Raw genomic sequence first — 19,797 nt, forward strand, 5'->3', positions numbered from 1 at the left:
GTGTCCGGCACACAGTAAATACTCAAAAGTTATTAGTTAATATCATTTAATTTAATTCTCATCACAACAAGCCCACTCTCCTTTGTTAACTTCATCTCTTCTCCCTCACTTTAGAGTTCTCCAGCATTTAATCCTCTGTTCTCTTCTTTTTTCCATTTACCTTTGTTGTTCTCACGTGTTCTTGTTCACGTGGCTCTTTCCTAAGCTCTGGCCTCTCCCCTAAACTCCAGACTTCTCCTTCAAATGAATGTTTCACAGGCATCTCACACTTGGAACTCCTCTTCTCACAGTCTTCTCCATCTCGATCTCAAGAAATAGCAAATTCCTTCTTATAGTTGTTCAGACCTGAATCATTGGATTTATCTTGACATTTCTCTTTCTTTTTCATTTTATATCTGATCTCTCAGCACATCCTATTATGTCTACTTTCTAAATATATTTAGAATCTTACTACCTGTCCCCACCTCCAATCCTGTTACCCTGGTGTTAGCCACCATCACATCTCACCTTAATTACAGAAATGGCCTCTTCCCTGCTCTCACCCTCGCTCTCTATGGTCTAGCCTCAAAATAGCCACCAGAGTAATGCCGCTAGAATATATGACAGACAACGTCACTCTATTACTCAAAACCTTCAGTGTTCCCTAAGTCACTCAGAGTAAAACCAGGGTCTTTACAATGCCCTGCAAGATCTACATGAGTACTGATATCGTGTGCTATTCTTCCCCATATGCACTTGCTCCTCATCTTCAGACTGGCTCTCTGCTCCCCTTGTACTTACCGTTTCCTGGAGCAGCCTTCCCTTCAATACGTACACAGCCCACTCCTTCACTTCCTTCGGGTCACTGCTCAAATAGCGTCGTCTCAGAGAAACTGAAACACTTCTCTTGACACTTCTTATTCATTCTCTTTCTGTTTTGTTTTTCTCCTTAGCACTTACCACTATCTAAAATTTGATACATTTTATTTTTTATCTTGTTTATTGTCTGCCTTCTTCATTAGAACGTAAGTTCCTTGTGCACAAAGTTCTTTGATTTTTTTCTCTGTTCTACCCTCAGGCATCTAGAATAATGTCTGGCACATAATAGCACACAGTAAATTTTTGTTGAATGAATAAATGAAATGGTAGCTGTTATTTTTTTAGAGTCCCAAGTATAATGTCAAGATGAAAAAGAATGGTACAAGATAAGAAAATTATACCCATATGATTACAAGTTTATTGTACATAAAACAGTGGATTTGTTTCTGAAAAAATGTGTCAAACTGAATGTTTAAATCAGAATATTTAAACTGTGCTAGCAATGTTCCTATTTCAAAGAATCTGTGATTGATTCTCTGTATAAAACAAAGGACTTTTAAAAAATAATTTTGGGGGCTGGCCCAGTGGTGCAGCAGTTAAGTTTGCGTGCTCTGCTTTGGCGGTCTGGGGTTCACGGGTTTGGATCCTGGGTGCGGACCAACTCAAGCCATGCTGTGGTGGCGTCCCATATAAAGTAGAGGAGGACGGGCACGGATGTCAGCCCAGGGCCAGTCTTCCTAGGCAAAAAGAGGAGGATTGGCAACGGATGTTAGCTCAGGGCTAATCTTCGTCACACACACAAAAAATAATAATAACAATTTTCATATTTTTCCCCTAATATAGCCCCTATTAAGTTAAATATTTTGTCAAGTTTTCTTACTTCAAAATATGCTTATCTGTAATGTGTAAAAGCAAACAAAAAGCCTTTGAACTTTAGACTAGTCCATTTTAATTCCAAAATAAATTACCAAGAAACCTAACGGAAACTCTGAAAGACATTAGTGAGATACTTAGGCTACTCTACGTAGTTCTATCCTCCCAACATCCCTCACCTACACCCACAAAAACCAGTGACAACCGTAAACAACCTGACATTTTCGAAAGGTCCCCAGGGGGCAGCATTGCCCCCACTGAGAACCAGTGCTCTATGGATAGAGTACAACTGAGATGCTTCCTGTCTCCCCTTCTCACTGTTTTTGGACCTTAGTTCCTCTGATGGTAGTGCAGAATGGAGGAAGAGGCACAAGGGCAAATATCTTCTACTTAAAGGGGGTATGTTTGTCCCCTGGGTTAGATGTAACTGCTACCTTAGCTTGTTGGTCTATGAACCTTCAGTCCTCCTCTTATATTCTGGTGAGGGTAGGGGTGGGGATGCTTGGTAATAGGGCTAGTAATCTGATCCAGCCCCTCTTAGGACTCCCCATGGAGAGATGGCCCAACCTGAAAGCTGAGAGATGAGCCACCCAGGTGGAGGGTTTGGGGGGAAGCTTGGGGATAGAGAGTAAATTAGATGATGTTATATCTGAATCCTTTTAAACCCTTGACTTCAAAACAACTCTGAGCATTTGGACTCTCCATGCAGACAACATATGCTGCTGTTCTCTGTGTGTCTGGGTGTCCTTGAGGGAAGTGAGAGTTTTGATCCTCGCTCTTTGAATTTTCTCATACAAGACTGGTGGCATTACATTTGGCAAGCATTTTCAAACTTTCTAAGATTCACCTCCACCAAATGAAGTGTGTTTTACTTAAAATGTTATTAAACATGGTGAATCACAGTGTTTTAGAACTAAGAAAGTATTTGTTAATAAAGTGAAGTTAGATGCCTTGCACTTTTCTCTGTCTAGAGGAATATTTATGACATAGGTTGCAAGTGACCTTATCAACCCTTCATGATTCTCTTCTGCATAACAAACAATATACAGGACAATAGGCAGTAATAAGGACATAAAAGTTACGAAAGATATAGATACTCTTGTAAAGGTCCTTACAATCCATAGTGTCTTAGATTTCTTAGAAGCAGAGCCTGAGACAAGGATCTTTGTCCAAGTGATTTCTCGAGGGTGAGCTCTCAGGAGAAACCTCTGAAAGAAGGAAGAAAGCAGGATGAAGCAGAAGGTAGGCAAAGATGTAGTTTCAGAAGCCTAGCTTCATTTTGAACCCATGGGAGGTTCTGGAAGGTTCTCAATTACACCAAGGTTTTCAGCCCAGAGGCAAGTGGTCTGAGCTACTAGAACCGTACTTCAGCCAGCTATTTGCCACAGGTCACCCACAGAGGCCAGTTGAGGGTGTAATCTCTCAGACAGCACCAGTTGAAGTGATTCCCATCAGCCAAGGACAGACCTATGTGGAAGCTTTGCTCTTGGCAGTCAATACCTGCAGCTGCTGGGGGGATGAGTACCTCAGCCTGGAAAGGGAGATCTGGGCAGGGCAGCAACAGCAACGGCTACGCATGGAACTAAAGGAGCCAGTTCTGTCCACATGATATCCTTTCAGAGCCCTTATAAAGCCACCTATTAGCAAGTGACACGTAAGACAGCACAGTCTGAAAGTCTAGAGGTACAGAGTAAGTGAGTAACCCAGCTAACATGTACTGAGTGCTTTCTCTGTGCTATACACTGTTATGCAATCCTTATTCCTCTCAAGAAATCTATAATGTAGATAATATTATTGTTTCTATTTCCTAGTAAACTGAGGCACAGGGAGGTTAAGTAACTTGGTCAGGGCCCCACAGCTAGCGAGTGCCAGTGAATGATCATTGCATTAGCAATAATATGGTAGGGCTTCTCTGGAACAAAGAAAATGAAATTCTAAGCCCTATCTCAAATTAACACCTCTTAGGTTGGGCTCATATTTTAACAAGTTCCTAAAGTGATTCTTATGCACACTGAGATGTCAGAGCCATTGCCAGGTGGAATATGCTTTCCAAAATGGAGAAAAGTCCTGCAAAGGACAATATCAACAGGTAAAAATCATCAGCAGAAATAGATGTTTGTGAATTTTTATAGATAGTCTGAAGGAAGTGAGAAGGAAGGTAAGAATAAAATTGAGAATGGGTTGTCGAATACCAAACAATAATTACACAGGAAGAAATAACCTTTTTGTTGTCATGTTTTTTCTTAAAATAAGAATAGCAAAAATAAAAAGTATAGGAAACACTGACTTCGGGTACCCATAGGATGTTCTTTTTACCTCTGGGCTGGCATATTTAAACATTTATCCCTAAAAATATGCTCAACTACCTCTTTCCCAGAGAAAAATAGGCTATTATAAAATCGAGAAGGGAAATAATGTTTCCTCAGAGGTTTTCGAAATATAAACAAGGAAATATATAAATACAAGTAAATAGGTTAATTGCTGATATATGAGTAGCAAAATATTTTCATGTAGAGGTAAAATGTTAAGTTGTTCTCTGAAATAGCATATAGCCTGAATATGTCTGCTTTCATAAAAATTTATTATTATAAAAATTGGACCAGACAAACAGAAGAGAAAGGGAAAGGACCAAGAGAGGAGAGATTATAAGTATGACGCCACTTGGCTACAATGAAATCTTTTCCATTTCATACAGGTACCACTAGCGACTGAACTGTCTTCCCCATTGCCCATTGATCTAATTAAGGAGAAGAGATTGCTAAGAGTGCAGAAGAGTCTATTCTTTTGCGATGCACATCAGTAGATCAGACTCACTATGTCCACTTTAACTTTCTGTGTTTGCTCATTGTTGCTATCCAATTCATTGTGACAGTTACATACAAATTCTAGCTATTGTTTGGAGAAATACTTCTAAGTAATATGCTAGTTTATTTCTGATTAACAAAGTTGTTTGCTATATTTCTATTCTATTGGTTCATATTTTAATCCACTATTTGTAAAGAACTTATAGTAACACTTTTGTAAGATTCTCTGTTAATACCAGATTATAATACTCTAGTGATTTAGGGGATTAATGGACAGTCCTCAGAATGACCTCAAACTAACTTAAATGGCATAAATCATATGGTGGAGGGCTTTGGAGTTGGAGATGAGGGTTGGAAACCCTAATTTTTACACTGTGCAAAAAACCAGGGAAAAGGCAGAGCTTTGGGTATTTAAGATTATATACTGACTAAACTGACCTCTCCCCAAGAACCTACTAGCAGGTGTTTAGAGTCAAATGCTTGGTTTAATCATATTAGTGAAGATTATAAAGAAGCTTTAAAGTTCCAAGTCTAGTGTGCAGTGCTAGAATTGTTCAGACCATTCATGAGAAATTGATTATCATAGGAAGTAAAAGAAAGAAACAGCTCACTTAGTAAGTTAAGGGCTAAGGGAAGGGTTGGCTAACATTGACTTGAATCAAGTCCAGCAATTCGAACCTATGAACTAACCTTCTACCTTTTTGGTAGGCGAAAGATGCCAGTTATCAATATTGAGGACCTGACAGAAAAGGACAAGTTGAAGATGGAAGTTGATCAGCTCAAGAAAGAAGTGACACTGGAAAGAATGCTGGTAAACTGCTGCTCTCTTTTGAATTTTATTTTAAACTAGAGATACTGTGGCCACCAGGTTAGATGCCGTTGAAGGGGAGCAGAATGTGCCACCCCAAAATATGCGTCTTTGGCATAAGGATTATTTAGGCTGATTACTTTTAAGAAACATCAGCACAGGAGAAGCTCTGAACACCAGGTAAGCAGAAGTTACCCTTTTGGAAGAGACATTTACATTTATAAGGGAAATCTCCATTTGTAAGGGTGTCTCCTGCTCTGTAAGAGAAGGATGACTCTACATCTCTTATCAATGCAGAAGGCTAGGACTTCAATCTGCTTAACAACCTTACTTGTGTTACCTAGGCTTTTCCTGGTCGCCTCCCATAACTGGCTCCCCCACCTCTCAACATCTTCTTTTGTCTTTAGCTGGAGATGGTATTTAAGGTGGTGTTTTGGGCTATTTTGGAGAGTTACTCAGTTTTCCTGGGTATCTCCCATGTGTACAGGAGGTATACATGTTATTAAACTTATGTTTTTCTCCTGTTAATCTGCCTTTTTTATTACAGGGGTGTCTCAGCCAGAACCTAGAAGGGTAGAGGAAAAGTTACCTTTCCTCCCCCACACCATTCACTGAAGAGGCTCAGTGTAGCTAAAAATAAATTGTTCAGATAAAATTAATTGGGGATTGGGACCAGCCCCGTGGCCTAGTGGTTAAGTTCAGTGCGCTCTGCTTCGGCAGCCCGGGTTTGGTTCCCAGACATGGACCTATACCACTAGTCAGCAGCCAAGCTGTGGTGGTGACCCACATACAAAATAGAGGAAGACTGGTGCAGATGTTAGCTCAGGGCGAATCTTCCTCAGCACAAAAAAAAAAAAAAAGAAATTAATTGTGGATTAAGAAAATTAATAATCACAATTATCTCTTGATTTAGACTCTAAATCAAGGGTCTGGAAAACTATTTTCCATGGGCCGAATCCAACCCTTAGCCTGTTTTTGTATGACCACTAAGCTAAAAATGTTTTTACATTTTTCTAGAGTTATTAAAACAAAAAGGAAGGAAAGAAAGAGAAAATGAGGAATATGAGACAGAGACCATATTTAACAAAGCAATAAAATGAAGCAATGTAAATAGGCATTTTGTTTTTACTCCTCTAAATTGATAAGCTTCTCTTTATTTGATTTATTTGATATGGTTCAAATACTTTTAGCCAAGACCTCATCCCCTTCAGCACTGTCATGGCCAGTAATGAATGAGCACATTCTATTCCTTCTTTGCTAGTAAAAATGAGTTCAAGCCCAAGAACTCACTTGTTCCCCCTATAAACATCTGACAGATGTTAGAAATGGTTACCAAGAGTTCTCTGCCATTGGAAGGAGCAGAAACGGCAAAGAAATAAAAGTTTCCACCAAACAAAATGAAGCTTGGAAAATGTAGATATATACTTTAAATCTCTTCACTTTAGGAAAGTTAGTAGAATAAAAACTCCTCCACAAGTGATAAGAGTATATTTTATATTTTTTTAAAAACTCATTTTGCTTTATCAGGCCAAAGCAAAAAAAGGAGTTTGCATTATCTTCATACTTTGCTCAAAACCCTTGCTCCCAATAAAAATTGGAATTCTGGCTTCTTTTTATGTTTATAATTGTCTCAAACTTCCCCACTGCCCTTTCCGTACAGACAAAACATGTTTTGCTGTAAAGATAAAGTTAAATCTATAAACAGCACAAAAGCTTGAAATACACACCCGAAAGTTAAAATCCTTATTTTTATAACTTGGGGAAAATAAAACAAACTTTTGGGATAAAGGAGAGTTATTTTTTCTTCTTTACTTGAAACTTCCAAAAGCTGTTTTATTATTTATATACTCAGGATTGTTGTTTTGCAGGCAATTTGGTTACCTTTATGTCTATTATTCACTTGTGGCAAGTTCACCTGGGAATTTTTATTTTGGGTAAACATCATATACATCACCATCTGTCAGGTTTTTGGGTTCCTTTTCCCTGTTACTCAACGTCTCCTTGCTCTTGGAAGTCAAATTAATTTAATATCAGACTGCCAAAACCACACACACACACACACACACACACACACACACACACACACAGAACTTCCAGGTCCTGAACCCATAGCTCTGACGCAGGATGGCGTAATGTCATTACAGTATGGTTAAGTGGATAGACGCTGGAACCATACCCCTGGTTCAGATTCTGGCTGCACAACTTCCTCCCTGTGTAACATTCACCTAAGTTATCTAATCTACCTGTGCCTCTGTTTCTTCTTCTGGAAATGGGAATAGTAACAACATCTAATTCAGAGGGCAATTGGGAGAAATAAATGGGATAACATATATATATCTCTGAGAACAGTGCCTAGTACATAGCAATTGCTTTCTACCATTATTATTAATTTTTAAATTATTATTGATATCTGTGAACCAGACTGGTTCATAATATGCCTCAACTCGATTTCGCTGTCGGCACTAGTACTGTCAGAGTAAGACAACTCTTTGCACCCAGTTTCTAAAGCTGACAGATTTGCAATGACTATAAGTCAATGTAATAGGCAAAGACTAAAGACAATCTTTGTAGTAATAGCTAAAAATAGCTACCATTTGGTTGAGCATCTATTGTAGGCCAAGCACTTAATGCAACCAGTGTTGCTTTTCCTATTTCATAGATGAAGTAATTAAACCTTAGATGAACTATCTAAACTAAGGATACATGCGCAGCTGGTAAGTGGGCAGAGCTGAAATTCAAACCTGGGATGACCCGAATCCAATGTCCATGCTCTTGCCACCATGCCATGTAATCCTGTATTAAACTATATACACTTATGATAAGCCTCCCTGAAACAGCTTTTTTTTCCTCAGAAAGATTGGCCCTGAGCTAACATCTGTACCAATCTTCCTCTATTTTGTTTGTGGGTCGCTACCACAACATGGCCACTGACAAATGACATAGGTCCGCGCCTGGGAACCGAACCCCCGGCCGCCAAAGCAGAGTGCACCGAACTTAAACACTAGGCCATGGGGCCAGGCCTTGAAATAATTTTTAAACACATACACTCACATATGATTTTAGGTAATTTATTGCTCCTCAGATCCTCAGATCCTAGCCAGACACTGTCAAAACCAAGCCCTCACTGACTCTTGAATAAGGACAGCAATTTAAACCTCTGTGCCTGACATCTAGTTGTGGCCAAAAGAGCTGGTGTCTGGAGAAGGGGAAAAATAAATGAATGTAAATCTCAATTTTGAATTTCAAAGAGGAAAAACAGTGAATCTAAGTTACCACATATCTCAAAAGTGTGTATAAACTCCAAGTAGCATCGTATGAAGGAGCCACCTCACCAACTCCTTGCCCCAGTTAGGAATGGTTTGTTCTAATATGTAGATAACGAGTTTGCAAGGTTGTAAAGTAATCTTAAGTCTTATGTCTAATGTTGCTTGGAATTTGCATACAAAAATGGCATAAAGATTTTATTTAAAAAATAAACCAATAAATTAGATAACTTATGGAATGGCCACCAAATGAAGTAGTTTTGTGTTCATGTCATGAATGGTATATTAAGTGAAAATGAAACAAGTTGAAAGTTAAAAGAAATGAACAGGGGCCGGCCCAGTGGCGCAGCGGTTAGGTTTGCGCATTCCACTTCCACAGCCCGGGGTTCACCAGTTCAGATCCTGGGTGTGGACCTACTCACTGCTCATCAAGCCATGCTGAGGCGGCGTCCCACATAGAAGAACTAGAAGGACCTACAACTAGGATATACAACTATGTACCAGGGGCTTTGGGGAGAAAAAAAGAAAAAAAAAGAGGAAGATTTGCAACAGGTGTTAGCTCAGGGCCAACCTTCCTCAAAAAAAAAAAAAACAAAAAAAAAAACCACACACACCTCATTGAAGTCTCCTATTAAAAAAGAAAAGAAATGAATAATTTCATCACATGTGTATATGCATGTGTATACACACACACACCTATTTATATTTACATATGTATAGAATATTGCCTCTGTCTAAAAGGTGTATTAAGTGGTACATTAACAGGTTCTGGCTGAATCCATTAAAATACTAAAGCCTGATTTTTCAGAAAGTCATTAAATGGTGCTGATAAGTGAGGAGCAAGCTCATGAACAAAACAAATGATTCAGTTCAGCAAATATTCATTTACTGAGCACCAACTAAATGCAGGCTCTGTTCTAGGTGCCTGGGATACATGTGAACAAATCAGCCGAAGGTCCCTAACCCTTCGGAGCTTACCTTCTACTACACTGTCATGATGAATCATTGTAGACGAGTTTAAAATAAAATTACATGTGTATACTTCTGAGAACCCAGGAGTGGTGATAAGCCTGGAATTTAACAATTATTCATTCCTTTCCACCTTTACAAGTCACATTTTTGGAGTAAGGAAAAAGATTTAATCAATGTTCACTCTGGTGACATTCTTGGCTTGTGTTGCCAGCTGTGTCCTGATCCCTGGATCTTGTTTCCTTTAAAGAAGCTGGAGGCAGTGTCTCCTGGGAACCCTTCGCTAGAGTGTGGCCAGCTGTTTATCCTTGGCCTGGAGATATCCAGGAGGATAGGGGAGGAAGCAGCTATTTCTTCTTCTCTCCTAGAAAGTACATATGCATTGGCAGAAAGCAGAATCACATTAAAAAGAACACAAAAAATCATTATAATAAATACATCCTTGGATTCTGCAATATTCCATATTAAACCAAATGAGTCATCTCTTTCTCCTTTCCTTTAAGGTATCCAAATGTTGCGAAGAAGTGAGAGATTATGTTGAAGAAAGATCTGGGGAGGATCCACTAGTAAAGGGTATCCCAGAGGACAAAAATCCCTTCAAGGAGCTCAAAGGAGGCTGTGTGATTTCATAAAGGAAAGAAAAAAATCCTTGGAATATCTTGAGCTTTCATGACAGTACTAACTTTTGGTCACATATAATAATACTATTAAGCATGTACATGAATTTTTAAACTTATTAAATATAAACTTTTAATAAAAATTGGGATGTGATAATGAATAAGACTATGTTTCTCTTATTCAACATAGGGTTTAACACATAATTGACAATAAATATTAATTGACCCCTTTCTTTAACAATAATTACTGTGTTTTATGAATGTCTATATTATTCTGGTTGCCTGCATATAGTTAATGTTTTCTGTTTTTTCACGTCCCTTTCAATACTCATAATTGAAATTTCATGGTTAGACTTATATTTTTCCCAACCTTTCTCTTGCTTACAGAGCGAGGACGTCTCTTCTCTTGATCCACGGAAGACCTATCTTGGCAGAATGCGTGCTGAGATTTTTGTTGTTGATAATTTGCTTTCTGTTTCCTTTTCTCTCTCATTCCCCAGTCAGTGGTGATGGTTTTAACAAAACCTCTCCCTACGTTCTTACCAATTCTGCTTGTCACTAATGACGAGACTTTTTCCCGGAATGCCAACTGGATTAAGGGTTCAGTCTGTGGTCACAGAGCACAGTGGATTTAACCAGCAGCAGAATAAAGGTTACAAGAAGCCAGACTTCTGGCTCTGGCAGTTTACTACCTAACTGACTTTGGATAAATTATGTAATCTTTCTAATCTCAGTTTCTTCTACTGAGGGTTAGGGATAATAATGGCTCTATTCTCTTTTTCATGGGGTTTAATATAATAATAGGGTGACTATTGCACTTAGAATATTGCCTGGCACATAGTGAGACTTAATAAATGTTAACTAATATTATTACGGGGAAAGGAACTAGACAAAATGTCCAGAATCCTTTAAGACACATGCTGTTCCATCCTATCCCCATGAAGACTTTCACCAGTACAGTCCTTTGTTCTGTAACATGTGAGGGCGAGATGATAGACAGATAGCTACCACCTGCATCATCCTGCTAATCAGTTTCCTCCTGGCATCTTACTGGGTTTGCATAAACCAAATCTCACTACTTCTGTGCTAATGACTAAGAGATAACTTGTCTCTGTGTCTGTAACAAATGACAAGAGTTAATTACCCCAACTCAGAAACTAGTTTTGATGTTAGTGTTTCCCTGTCGCTGTTTCACATTCAGTGTTATTTTTGGATACATCAGTGATCAGAATACTCAAAAGTGCTAATTGACTGTCATCCTTTTAAAACAAGATACGAATTATCTATTATTTGGGCCGGAAGGGAATCTAAAGGTGGTCCCAAGTTTGGCCCCCAGCACAGTGCCCTCCCACTCTGGCCAACAATAAATGCTCAAGAAAGATCTAGTGACTCTTGTCCAACCCCTTTCTTGTGGAATGGAGAAAATCAAAGCTCAGAGAAGTGAACTGACACATTTCTCAGGCTCAAACTCTGGATCTCTAGCTGAATGGTTAGCAACACACTCTATCACATATCAAACATGCTTTGGATATTAGGGATTCCAGGATAAACTACTGGAGTCTCTTATTGCCTTTTCCTCAGGAGAAGCTCTTTTCCCTCTGTTTAAAATTACAAAAACCTAGAAGAAAACATATGCAGTCAGCTTTTTGACACCAGTCTTAGCAATATTTTTTGGGCCAGCCTTGTCAGGCAACGGCAACAAAAGCAAAAATAAACAAATGGGATTGTATCAAACTAAAAAGCTTTTTCACAGTGAAGGAAACCATCAACAAAACAAAAAGGCAATCTATTGAATGGGAGAAGATATTTGCAAATCATAAATCCTACAAGGGATTAATATCGAAAATATATAGAGAACTTACACAACTTAATATCAAAAAAACAATCTGATTAAAAATGGGCAGAAGGCCCCGACAGACATTTTTCCAAAGAAGACATACAGATGGACAACAGGCACATGAAAATATGTTCAACATCACTAATTAGCAGGGAAATGCAAATCAAAACCACAATGAAATACCACCTCACACCTGTTAGAATGGCTATTATCAAAAAGACAACAAATAACAAGAGTTGGCAAGGATGCGGAGAAAAGGGAACCCTCGTACACTGTTGGTGGGAATGTAAATTGGTGCAGCCACAATGGAAAACAGTATGGAGGTTTCTCAAAAAATTAAAAATAGAACTATAATAAGATCCAGCAATTCCACTTTTGAGTATTTATCTGAATAAAACATAAACACTATTTGAAGAGGTACATGCAACCCTATGTTCATTGCAGCATTATTTACAACAGCCAAGATACGGAAGCAACCTAAGTCTCCATTGACAGAAGAATAGATAAAGATGTGGTATATATACACAATGGAGTATTACTCAGCCATAAAAAAGAAGGAAATCTTGTCATTTGTGACAACATGGATGGACCTAGAGGGTATCATGCTGAGTGAAATAAGTCAGAGAAAGATAATTACCATATGACTTCACTTATATGTGGAATCTAAAAAATAAAACAAATGAACAAGCAAAACTAAACAGAAATAGACTCAGATACAGGAAAGAAACTAGTGGATACCAGAGTGGGGAGGGGTTCGGGGACAGGTGAAATAGGTGAAGGGAATTAAGGGGTATGAACTTCCAGTTATAAAATAAATAAGTCATGGGGATGGGGATAGTCATGGGGATACAGCACAGGGAATATAGTTAATAATATTACTGTAAATTTGTATGGTGACAGATGGTAACTAGACTTATTGTGGTGATCATTTCACAATGTACATAAATATTGAGTCTCTATGATGAACACCTGGAACTAATTGGATATTGTATGTCAATTATACTTCAGTAAAAAAAAATATATAAAAACCCTCTCCAACCACTCCCAGCATTTCCTATCTCCTTGTCCCGCTCTATTTTCCTCCATAGCACCCATCACCATCTAGCATACTACATATTTCATTTGTTTGTTTGTTTGTTTAATTGTGGTCCGTCTCTATGGGGTTTCCATGAGCAATTTAGTGTTTATTAAGTGTTCCATATATCTTTTTTCTTTCCCTGATTAAAAAAATACAAAGGTTTGGCTATGGCATTTAGTACATATATAGTCCAAACCAACATCTCTAGCTTTCATCTAACAACTGGAAATTGACTTTGGAGTCAGATGATTCCAAGTTAAAACCCTGGCTCATCCATTTTCAGTTGACAACTTTGGAAAAGTAACTTCAACTCTTTGAAGCTCAGTTCTTTTCATGATAAAATGGAGGACTGGGATGGATCCTTATATGAATATTTAAAATCACTTAAATCAGAGATGAGCATACAGGAAAAAACCTAATAGATGTCCCCTATTATTATAAACCCTTTAGACTTCCTGTAGTCAACAAACTTGACAATTAAATAATCCCTGACTTGACACCTCATTTTTCCACATTCTGGAATTTAGTTATACTGACCTCTCCACCTGAAGTGTCCCTCCACTCCATCTCATTTCAGCCTTTTGAAATCCTACTCCTCTTCTAAGGCTCATTAAAAACTATCTCCTCTGTCCCTCACTCCATCCCAAAAGTATTTTGCATATCTCTTAAGTCATTTAACATTGCTTTCTCTTATTATAGTTATATTATAATTATAATAATTATTATAAGACAATATAATTGTCATAATCTCAATGCTATATTGTAAATTTCCTAAGCCAAAAGCTCTGTTCATCTCTGAAACAGCCACACCAACTAATAAATTGTCTCTACAATTTAATTGACTTTATAAGTGTTTAATTCAATTAAAAGCAGGTAAGGACAGTACAGGCATACTGGAGACACTGGGGACATTGCAGGTTCAGTTCTAGACCACTGCAATAAAGTGAATATCTCAATAAAACAAGTCACATGGTTTCCTAGTGCATAGAAAAGTTATGTTTACACTATACTGTAGTCTATTAAGTGTGCAATACCATTATGTCTTAAAAAACAATGTACATCCTTTAATTAAAAAATACTTTATTGCTAAAAAACGCTACCCATTGTCCGCATCATCTGAGCCTTCAGTAAGTCATAATCTCTTTCCTGGTGGAGGCTCCTGCCTCGATGTTGATGGCTGCTGACTGATCAGGGTGGTGGTTGCTGAAGGCTGGGGTGGCTGCGGCAATTCCTCAAAATAAGACAACAGCGAAGTTTGCCACATTGATTGACTCTTCCTTTTACAAATGATTTCTCTGTAGTGTGCAATGCTGTTTGACAGCATTTTACCCACAGTAGAAAGTCTTTCAAAATTGGAGTCAGTCCTCTCAAATCCTGCCGCTGCTTACTCAACTAGGTTTATGCAATATTCTAAATCCTTTGTTATCATTTCGACAGTCTTCACAGCATCTTCACCAGGAGTAGATTTCATCTCAAGAAACCACTTTCTTTGCTCATCTATAAAAAGCAATCCCTCATCCGTTAAAGTTTTATCATGAGGTTAAAGCAATTCAGTCACATCTTTGGGCTCTGCTTCTAATTCTAGTTCTCTTGTTATTTCTGCTACACCTTCAATTACTTCCTCCACTGATGTCTTGGAGCCCTCAAAGTTATCCATGAAGGTTGGAATCAACTTCTTCCAAACTCCTGTTAATGTTAGTATTTTGACCTCTTCCCACGAATTATGAATGTTCTTAATGGCATCTAGAATGGTGAATCTTTTCCAGAAGGTTTTCAATTTACTTTGCCCAGATCCATCAGAGGAATCACTATGGCAACTATAACTTTACAAAATATATTTCTTAAATAATGAGACTTGAAAGTCAAAATTACTCCTTGATCCATGGGCTGCAGAATAGATGCTGTGTTAGCAGGTGTGAAAACAGCATTCATCTCCTTGTACATCTCCATCAGAGCTCTTGGACGACCAGGTGTATTGTCAATGAGCAGTAATATTTTGAAAAGAATCTTTTTTTCTGAGTAGTAGGTCTCAACAGTGGGCTTAAAATATTCAGTAAGCCATGCTGTAAACAGATGTGCTGTCATCCAGGATTTGCTATGCCATTTATAGAACACAGGCAGAGTAGATTTAGCACACTTCTTAAAGGCCCCAGGATTTTTGGAATGATAAATAAGCATTGGCTTCAACTTCAAGTCACCAGCTGCATTAGCCTCTCACAAGAGGGTCAGCCTGTCCTTTGCAGCTTTGAAACCAGGCATTGACTTCTCTTCTCTAGCTATGAAAGTCCTAGATGGCATCTTCTTCCAATAGAAGGCTGTTTCATCTGCATTGAAAGTCTGTTGTCTAGCATAGCCACCTTCATTCATTGTCTTAGCTAGATCTTCTGGAGAACTTGCTGCAGCTTCTACATCAGCACTTGCTGCAGCTTCTACATCAGCACTTGCTGCTTCCCCTTGCACCTTTATGTTATGGAGATGGCTTCTTTCCTTAAACCTCATGAACCGACCTCTGCTAGCTTCAAACTTTTCTTCTGCAGCTTCCTCATCTCTCTCAGTCTTCATAGAATTGAAGAGAGTTAGGGCCCTGCTCTGGATTAGGCTTTGGTTTAAGGGAATGTGGTAGCTGGTTTGATCTTCCATCCAGATCACTAAAACTGTCCGTATCAGCAATAAGACTCTTTTGCCTTCTTGTCATTCGTGTGTTCATTGGAGTAGCACTTTTAATTTCCTTCAAGAACTTTTCCTTTTTATTCACAACTGGACTAACTGGCGCAAGAGACCTAGCTTTCAGCCTATCTTGGTTTTTGACACGCCTTCCTCACTAAGCTTAATCATTTCTAGCTTTTGATTTAAAGTGAGAGACTGTGACTCTTCCTTTCACTTGAACACTTAGAGGCCACTGTAGCATTATTAATTGGCCTAATTTCAATATTGTTGTGTCTCAGGGAATAGGGAAACTCGAGGAGAGGGAGAGGGATGGGAAAACAGCTGGTGGTGGAGCAGTCGGAACACACACAACATTTATGGATTATGTTCTCCGTCTTATATGAGTGTGGATTGTGGCTCCCCAAAACAATTACAATAATAATATCAAAGACCACTAATCACAGATCACCATAACAAATATAATAATAATAAAAAAGTTTGAAGTAGTGTGAGAATTACCAAAATGTAACACAGAAACAGAGTGAACAAATGCTGTTGGAAAAATGGTGCCGATAAACTTGCTCAACACAGGGTTGCCACAAACTTTCAATTTGTAAACAATACAATACCCACAACACGCAATAAAGTGAAGCGCAATAAAACGAGATATGCCTGTACTTTTTATATCAGATAATTCAGAATTCTTATTGGCTTAACTAATGATTAAATCAATAGTAGAGTAAAATTCCTTCTGCTTAAAAACACAGATTGTCAGCGGAATTTTGAATAAGATAAAAATCATAGGAAGGAAGTATAGAGAAAGATGGTCCAGGGAGAAGGAAATGAAATCATGACTGTCCCACAGTCTACACAGCTACAACTGGCAGTGAGTGACGTTTTTTTTTTCAGAAGTTGTTATTTTAGGGCCACGGATTACTGGTTAAAGGGAATGAAGTAAGACTACAGGGAAACAAAAATGCTTCAGGCATAGCCTTAGCATTCGGCTCTTCAACACAACTTCCTGATGTTATTAGTAGAATGGGTAAAGTCCACATACTTGCTAAAATATTGCATTTTAGATACTGGCACTTGGAAGGTGTTTTGTACACACAAGTAAGTTTAGCTTTAGCAAAAAAAAAAAACCTGCTGTTACTTTAATTCAGGTTGATTTGATTTTAGCCAGATTTCAAAACAAGGCTAATATCCAACTTCTAAATTCCTAAAAGAATGTATTAACATGAAGAAAACAGTAAACTGAGTAATGAGAATGATGAATTATATGTGATGGAAATTAAATTCCTCTATGGACAGAATTGATAAAAGAAATCATTTTGATATCATGAATTATAAGGTTAAGGTAATCAGAGCATTGGACACAGGTCATTCTGTGACTTCACACCATCTCCATCTAGAAAAGGAATCTTATGCACGTAGTTACATAGAATGGGTGAGTTCGTGAAAATTTCCATGTGATTATTATAATAAATTGAACCAAATATCAAATGAACCAAGAGTGTGTCAAATGTGTATTAAATACTTTCCTTAAGAAACCATCATTTAACTGTTTCTAAACAGTCACCATTTACTTTATAAATTTTAGAAGAGCAAAATTTGAGAGGTAACCTAGTTTGTTTACACCAACAAAACCGGCAGAGAGAATCTATGTCTTGCAAAAAAATCACAAGATAAAATAAGACCAGAACCCTGGTCTTTTTTGAGTTCAAGTTAGTATTAAATCAACTGCAATATAACTGCCCTCAATATTTTCTTACAGAGTTTTCTTCATACGGATTTTTAACAACATACTTAATACATCAGAAAAATAAAGAATTGTTTTTCCTTTTTTTGCGTGCCAAGGTAAATATTTCATGGTCTTTGCTCTTTTATACTTTAAAAGTGAAAATAATCACATGGTTAATTTTATTTTATTAAGCAGATTTCTCTGAAACATTTGTCAAAAGATAGTGAGCTGATAAAAGTTCCTTTCTGATTACACCCGTCATTTTCACTGCAGAATGGTTTCTGCACATACTATTTTGTAAAATAACTTTTATTAGAGGTAATATGTAAAATATCAGTAAAAAGTTAACACTACATTTGGACACAACTGATAGATTTTAAAATTTGTTTATCCAAAATTTTTGCTGATGGAATATTTCTGTGAGAATACATGAGAAATTTCTTACCATGGCTGCTCTCTGGGAGGTAAATTCTATGCTTAGGGATAGGGGACTACATACTCTTTTGCTTAAAAAAAAAAGTATTCCCATCATTTTATCATTTAAAATCAAACAGCAACAACAAAACATTTTTCAGAAAGCTGTGCGATCATGGGATTTCAGCACTTCCCAATTCATTTTAATTTAACCAATTTACTTAAAATGATATTAGCATGTGAATTATTTGACAAGAATAAAAGCTAAAAAAAAGTAGACTAATATGTATTTCATCTCTAATTCGTCTCATAATACTGTGGAAGAAGTTAAAGAACAACTAGGGATTTATAAATATTTATCACTGCATGCAAGTAGATGATTTCACTGGGAAGAAATTTCCAGGCCAAAATAATTCTATTTTTATGATTTGGAACAGATATACATTAATTTACTTAACCAACTTATTTAATTTGAGTGCTGAACTTATTTAATTTAGGCCACATTAACTACTTTCACTAATTTATTTAAGCTATTTTTAACTAACCTTTTAAATTTAAGCAATGGGACATCAAACAAATGAATTGGTTCTGGAGGCAGATGTGAGTTTTTGTCTCGGCTCACTGCTTACTAACAGGGAAAACTCCGGCAGCTGATCTAACTTCTTTGAGCCTGGAAGATCCTGGATGTGTGGTATTTCAAATACAGAAAAAGAAACAACATTTTTCCTTTGTGAAAGTGGTTTATCAGGTGTAGATACACAAATACGGTTAGAAACGAAACATATCTTAGCTAATTCACCCCTTCCCTGCCCCATCACATATTTTACAAATTAGAAAACCAAAATCTAGAAAAAAATAAGTGACTTTTCCAGTGATGGCCTGTGGCAGAAAGAGCTGGGACTGGAACCTCTGAGTACTTACCAAGTAGCTTATTGTTCTTTTCATTCTAATATATTCAGTGAGGACAAGTGGGTGGAACCTGGCAAGAAACTATGAACAAACAAAAGCCTCTGCTTAGAATACAGGGAGTGGCTGTGGCTGTCTAAGGCCAAGCACCCTGAAATATTGTTAATGCCTCCAGGCTTAACTTGAATTTGACTCTATAGCCAGAAGGTAAGCTCCAGAGAGGAGAAATACCTGACTGCTTGGGATGGTTGCTTACCTTCACGCTTTATTTTTCTTCTAGTCTGTTGAGCATCTTTTAATTTATAGTCAAAGAGAAAGTTTATATTGCACATAAACATTTTTCACATCAGACACTTTTACTGGCTTTACAAAGTGGCAGCCAGATGAATATTGCTTTGCAGAAAGTGGAGAAACCAATGCTAAGGGAAGCCATGCCTACATCCAGGAAGATGCTTGAGGCAGGAATTCAAAACTTGGTGTCAAGCGTCATCCAAACCTTGGCAAATGGGGAGTAGAGAAACTTTCTGGTAAGAACTTTTAAGATTCCTGCTTCTGTCTTCTCTAGTATTATGGGCTTATCCTCCAATCATTACAGAACATTCTCCAGAAGAAAGAATAAAAACTCTGCTGTTGAGGATGCAGACCATTTATTGTCAGAAAATGGCCATGCAAGTTGTAAACAATACTCACATGCCCTTTTTATCCCAAAATGTGTAAATCCATGTCAGGCATTAACAGACTGGATGGATATTCATCAACAGATGTGGTGCGTGTTTCTGAGATTCCAGCTCAGTTTCATTTTCCTCTTGGGCCTTTTCTTAAGCGTCCACATCTCCCACCAATAAACACGGACATAACTAGAGGAAAGTTACACGCTGTATATTTTTGAAACTCTGGGAGAGGTGAAGGGCCACTATTTCCTGCCGGGTCGTGTCCTCCTTTTCTTGCTTCACAAACAAAACCCGGATGTGACTTGGGAACGGGAAAAAAAAAGAACAAAAAGTAAAATTTTTGTTGTTCCTCCAGGAAAGTGGGCTAGCGCA

The 19,797-nt window shown here is 37.8% G+C and overlaps 1 protein-coding gene across 1 annotated transcript; it reads left to right on the plus strand.

Annotated features, from left to right (window-relative positions):
- The first annotated feature begins 5,190 nt into the window (after positions 1–5,190).
- Positions 5,191–10,147, plus strand: GNGT1 (G protein subunit gamma transducin 1). Its single transcript, XM_058568652.1, has 2 exons — positions 5,191–5,286; positions 10,019–10,147. Exons 1-2 carry the CDS (start codon positions 5,191–5,193, stop codon positions 10,145–10,147), a joined length of 225 nt encoding a protein of 74 aa, XP_058424635.1.
- The last annotated feature ends 9,650 nt before the right edge of the window (positions 10,148–19,797 follow it).

This window comes from Diceros bicornis, chromosome 3 (genome assembly GCF_020826845.1).
Source record: "Diceros bicornis minor isolate mBicDic1 chromosome 3, mDicBic1.mat.cur, whole genome shotgun sequence".
Taxonomy (NCBI): domain Eukaryota; kingdom Metazoa; phylum Chordata; class Mammalia; order Perissodactyla; family Rhinocerotidae; genus Diceros; species Diceros bicornis.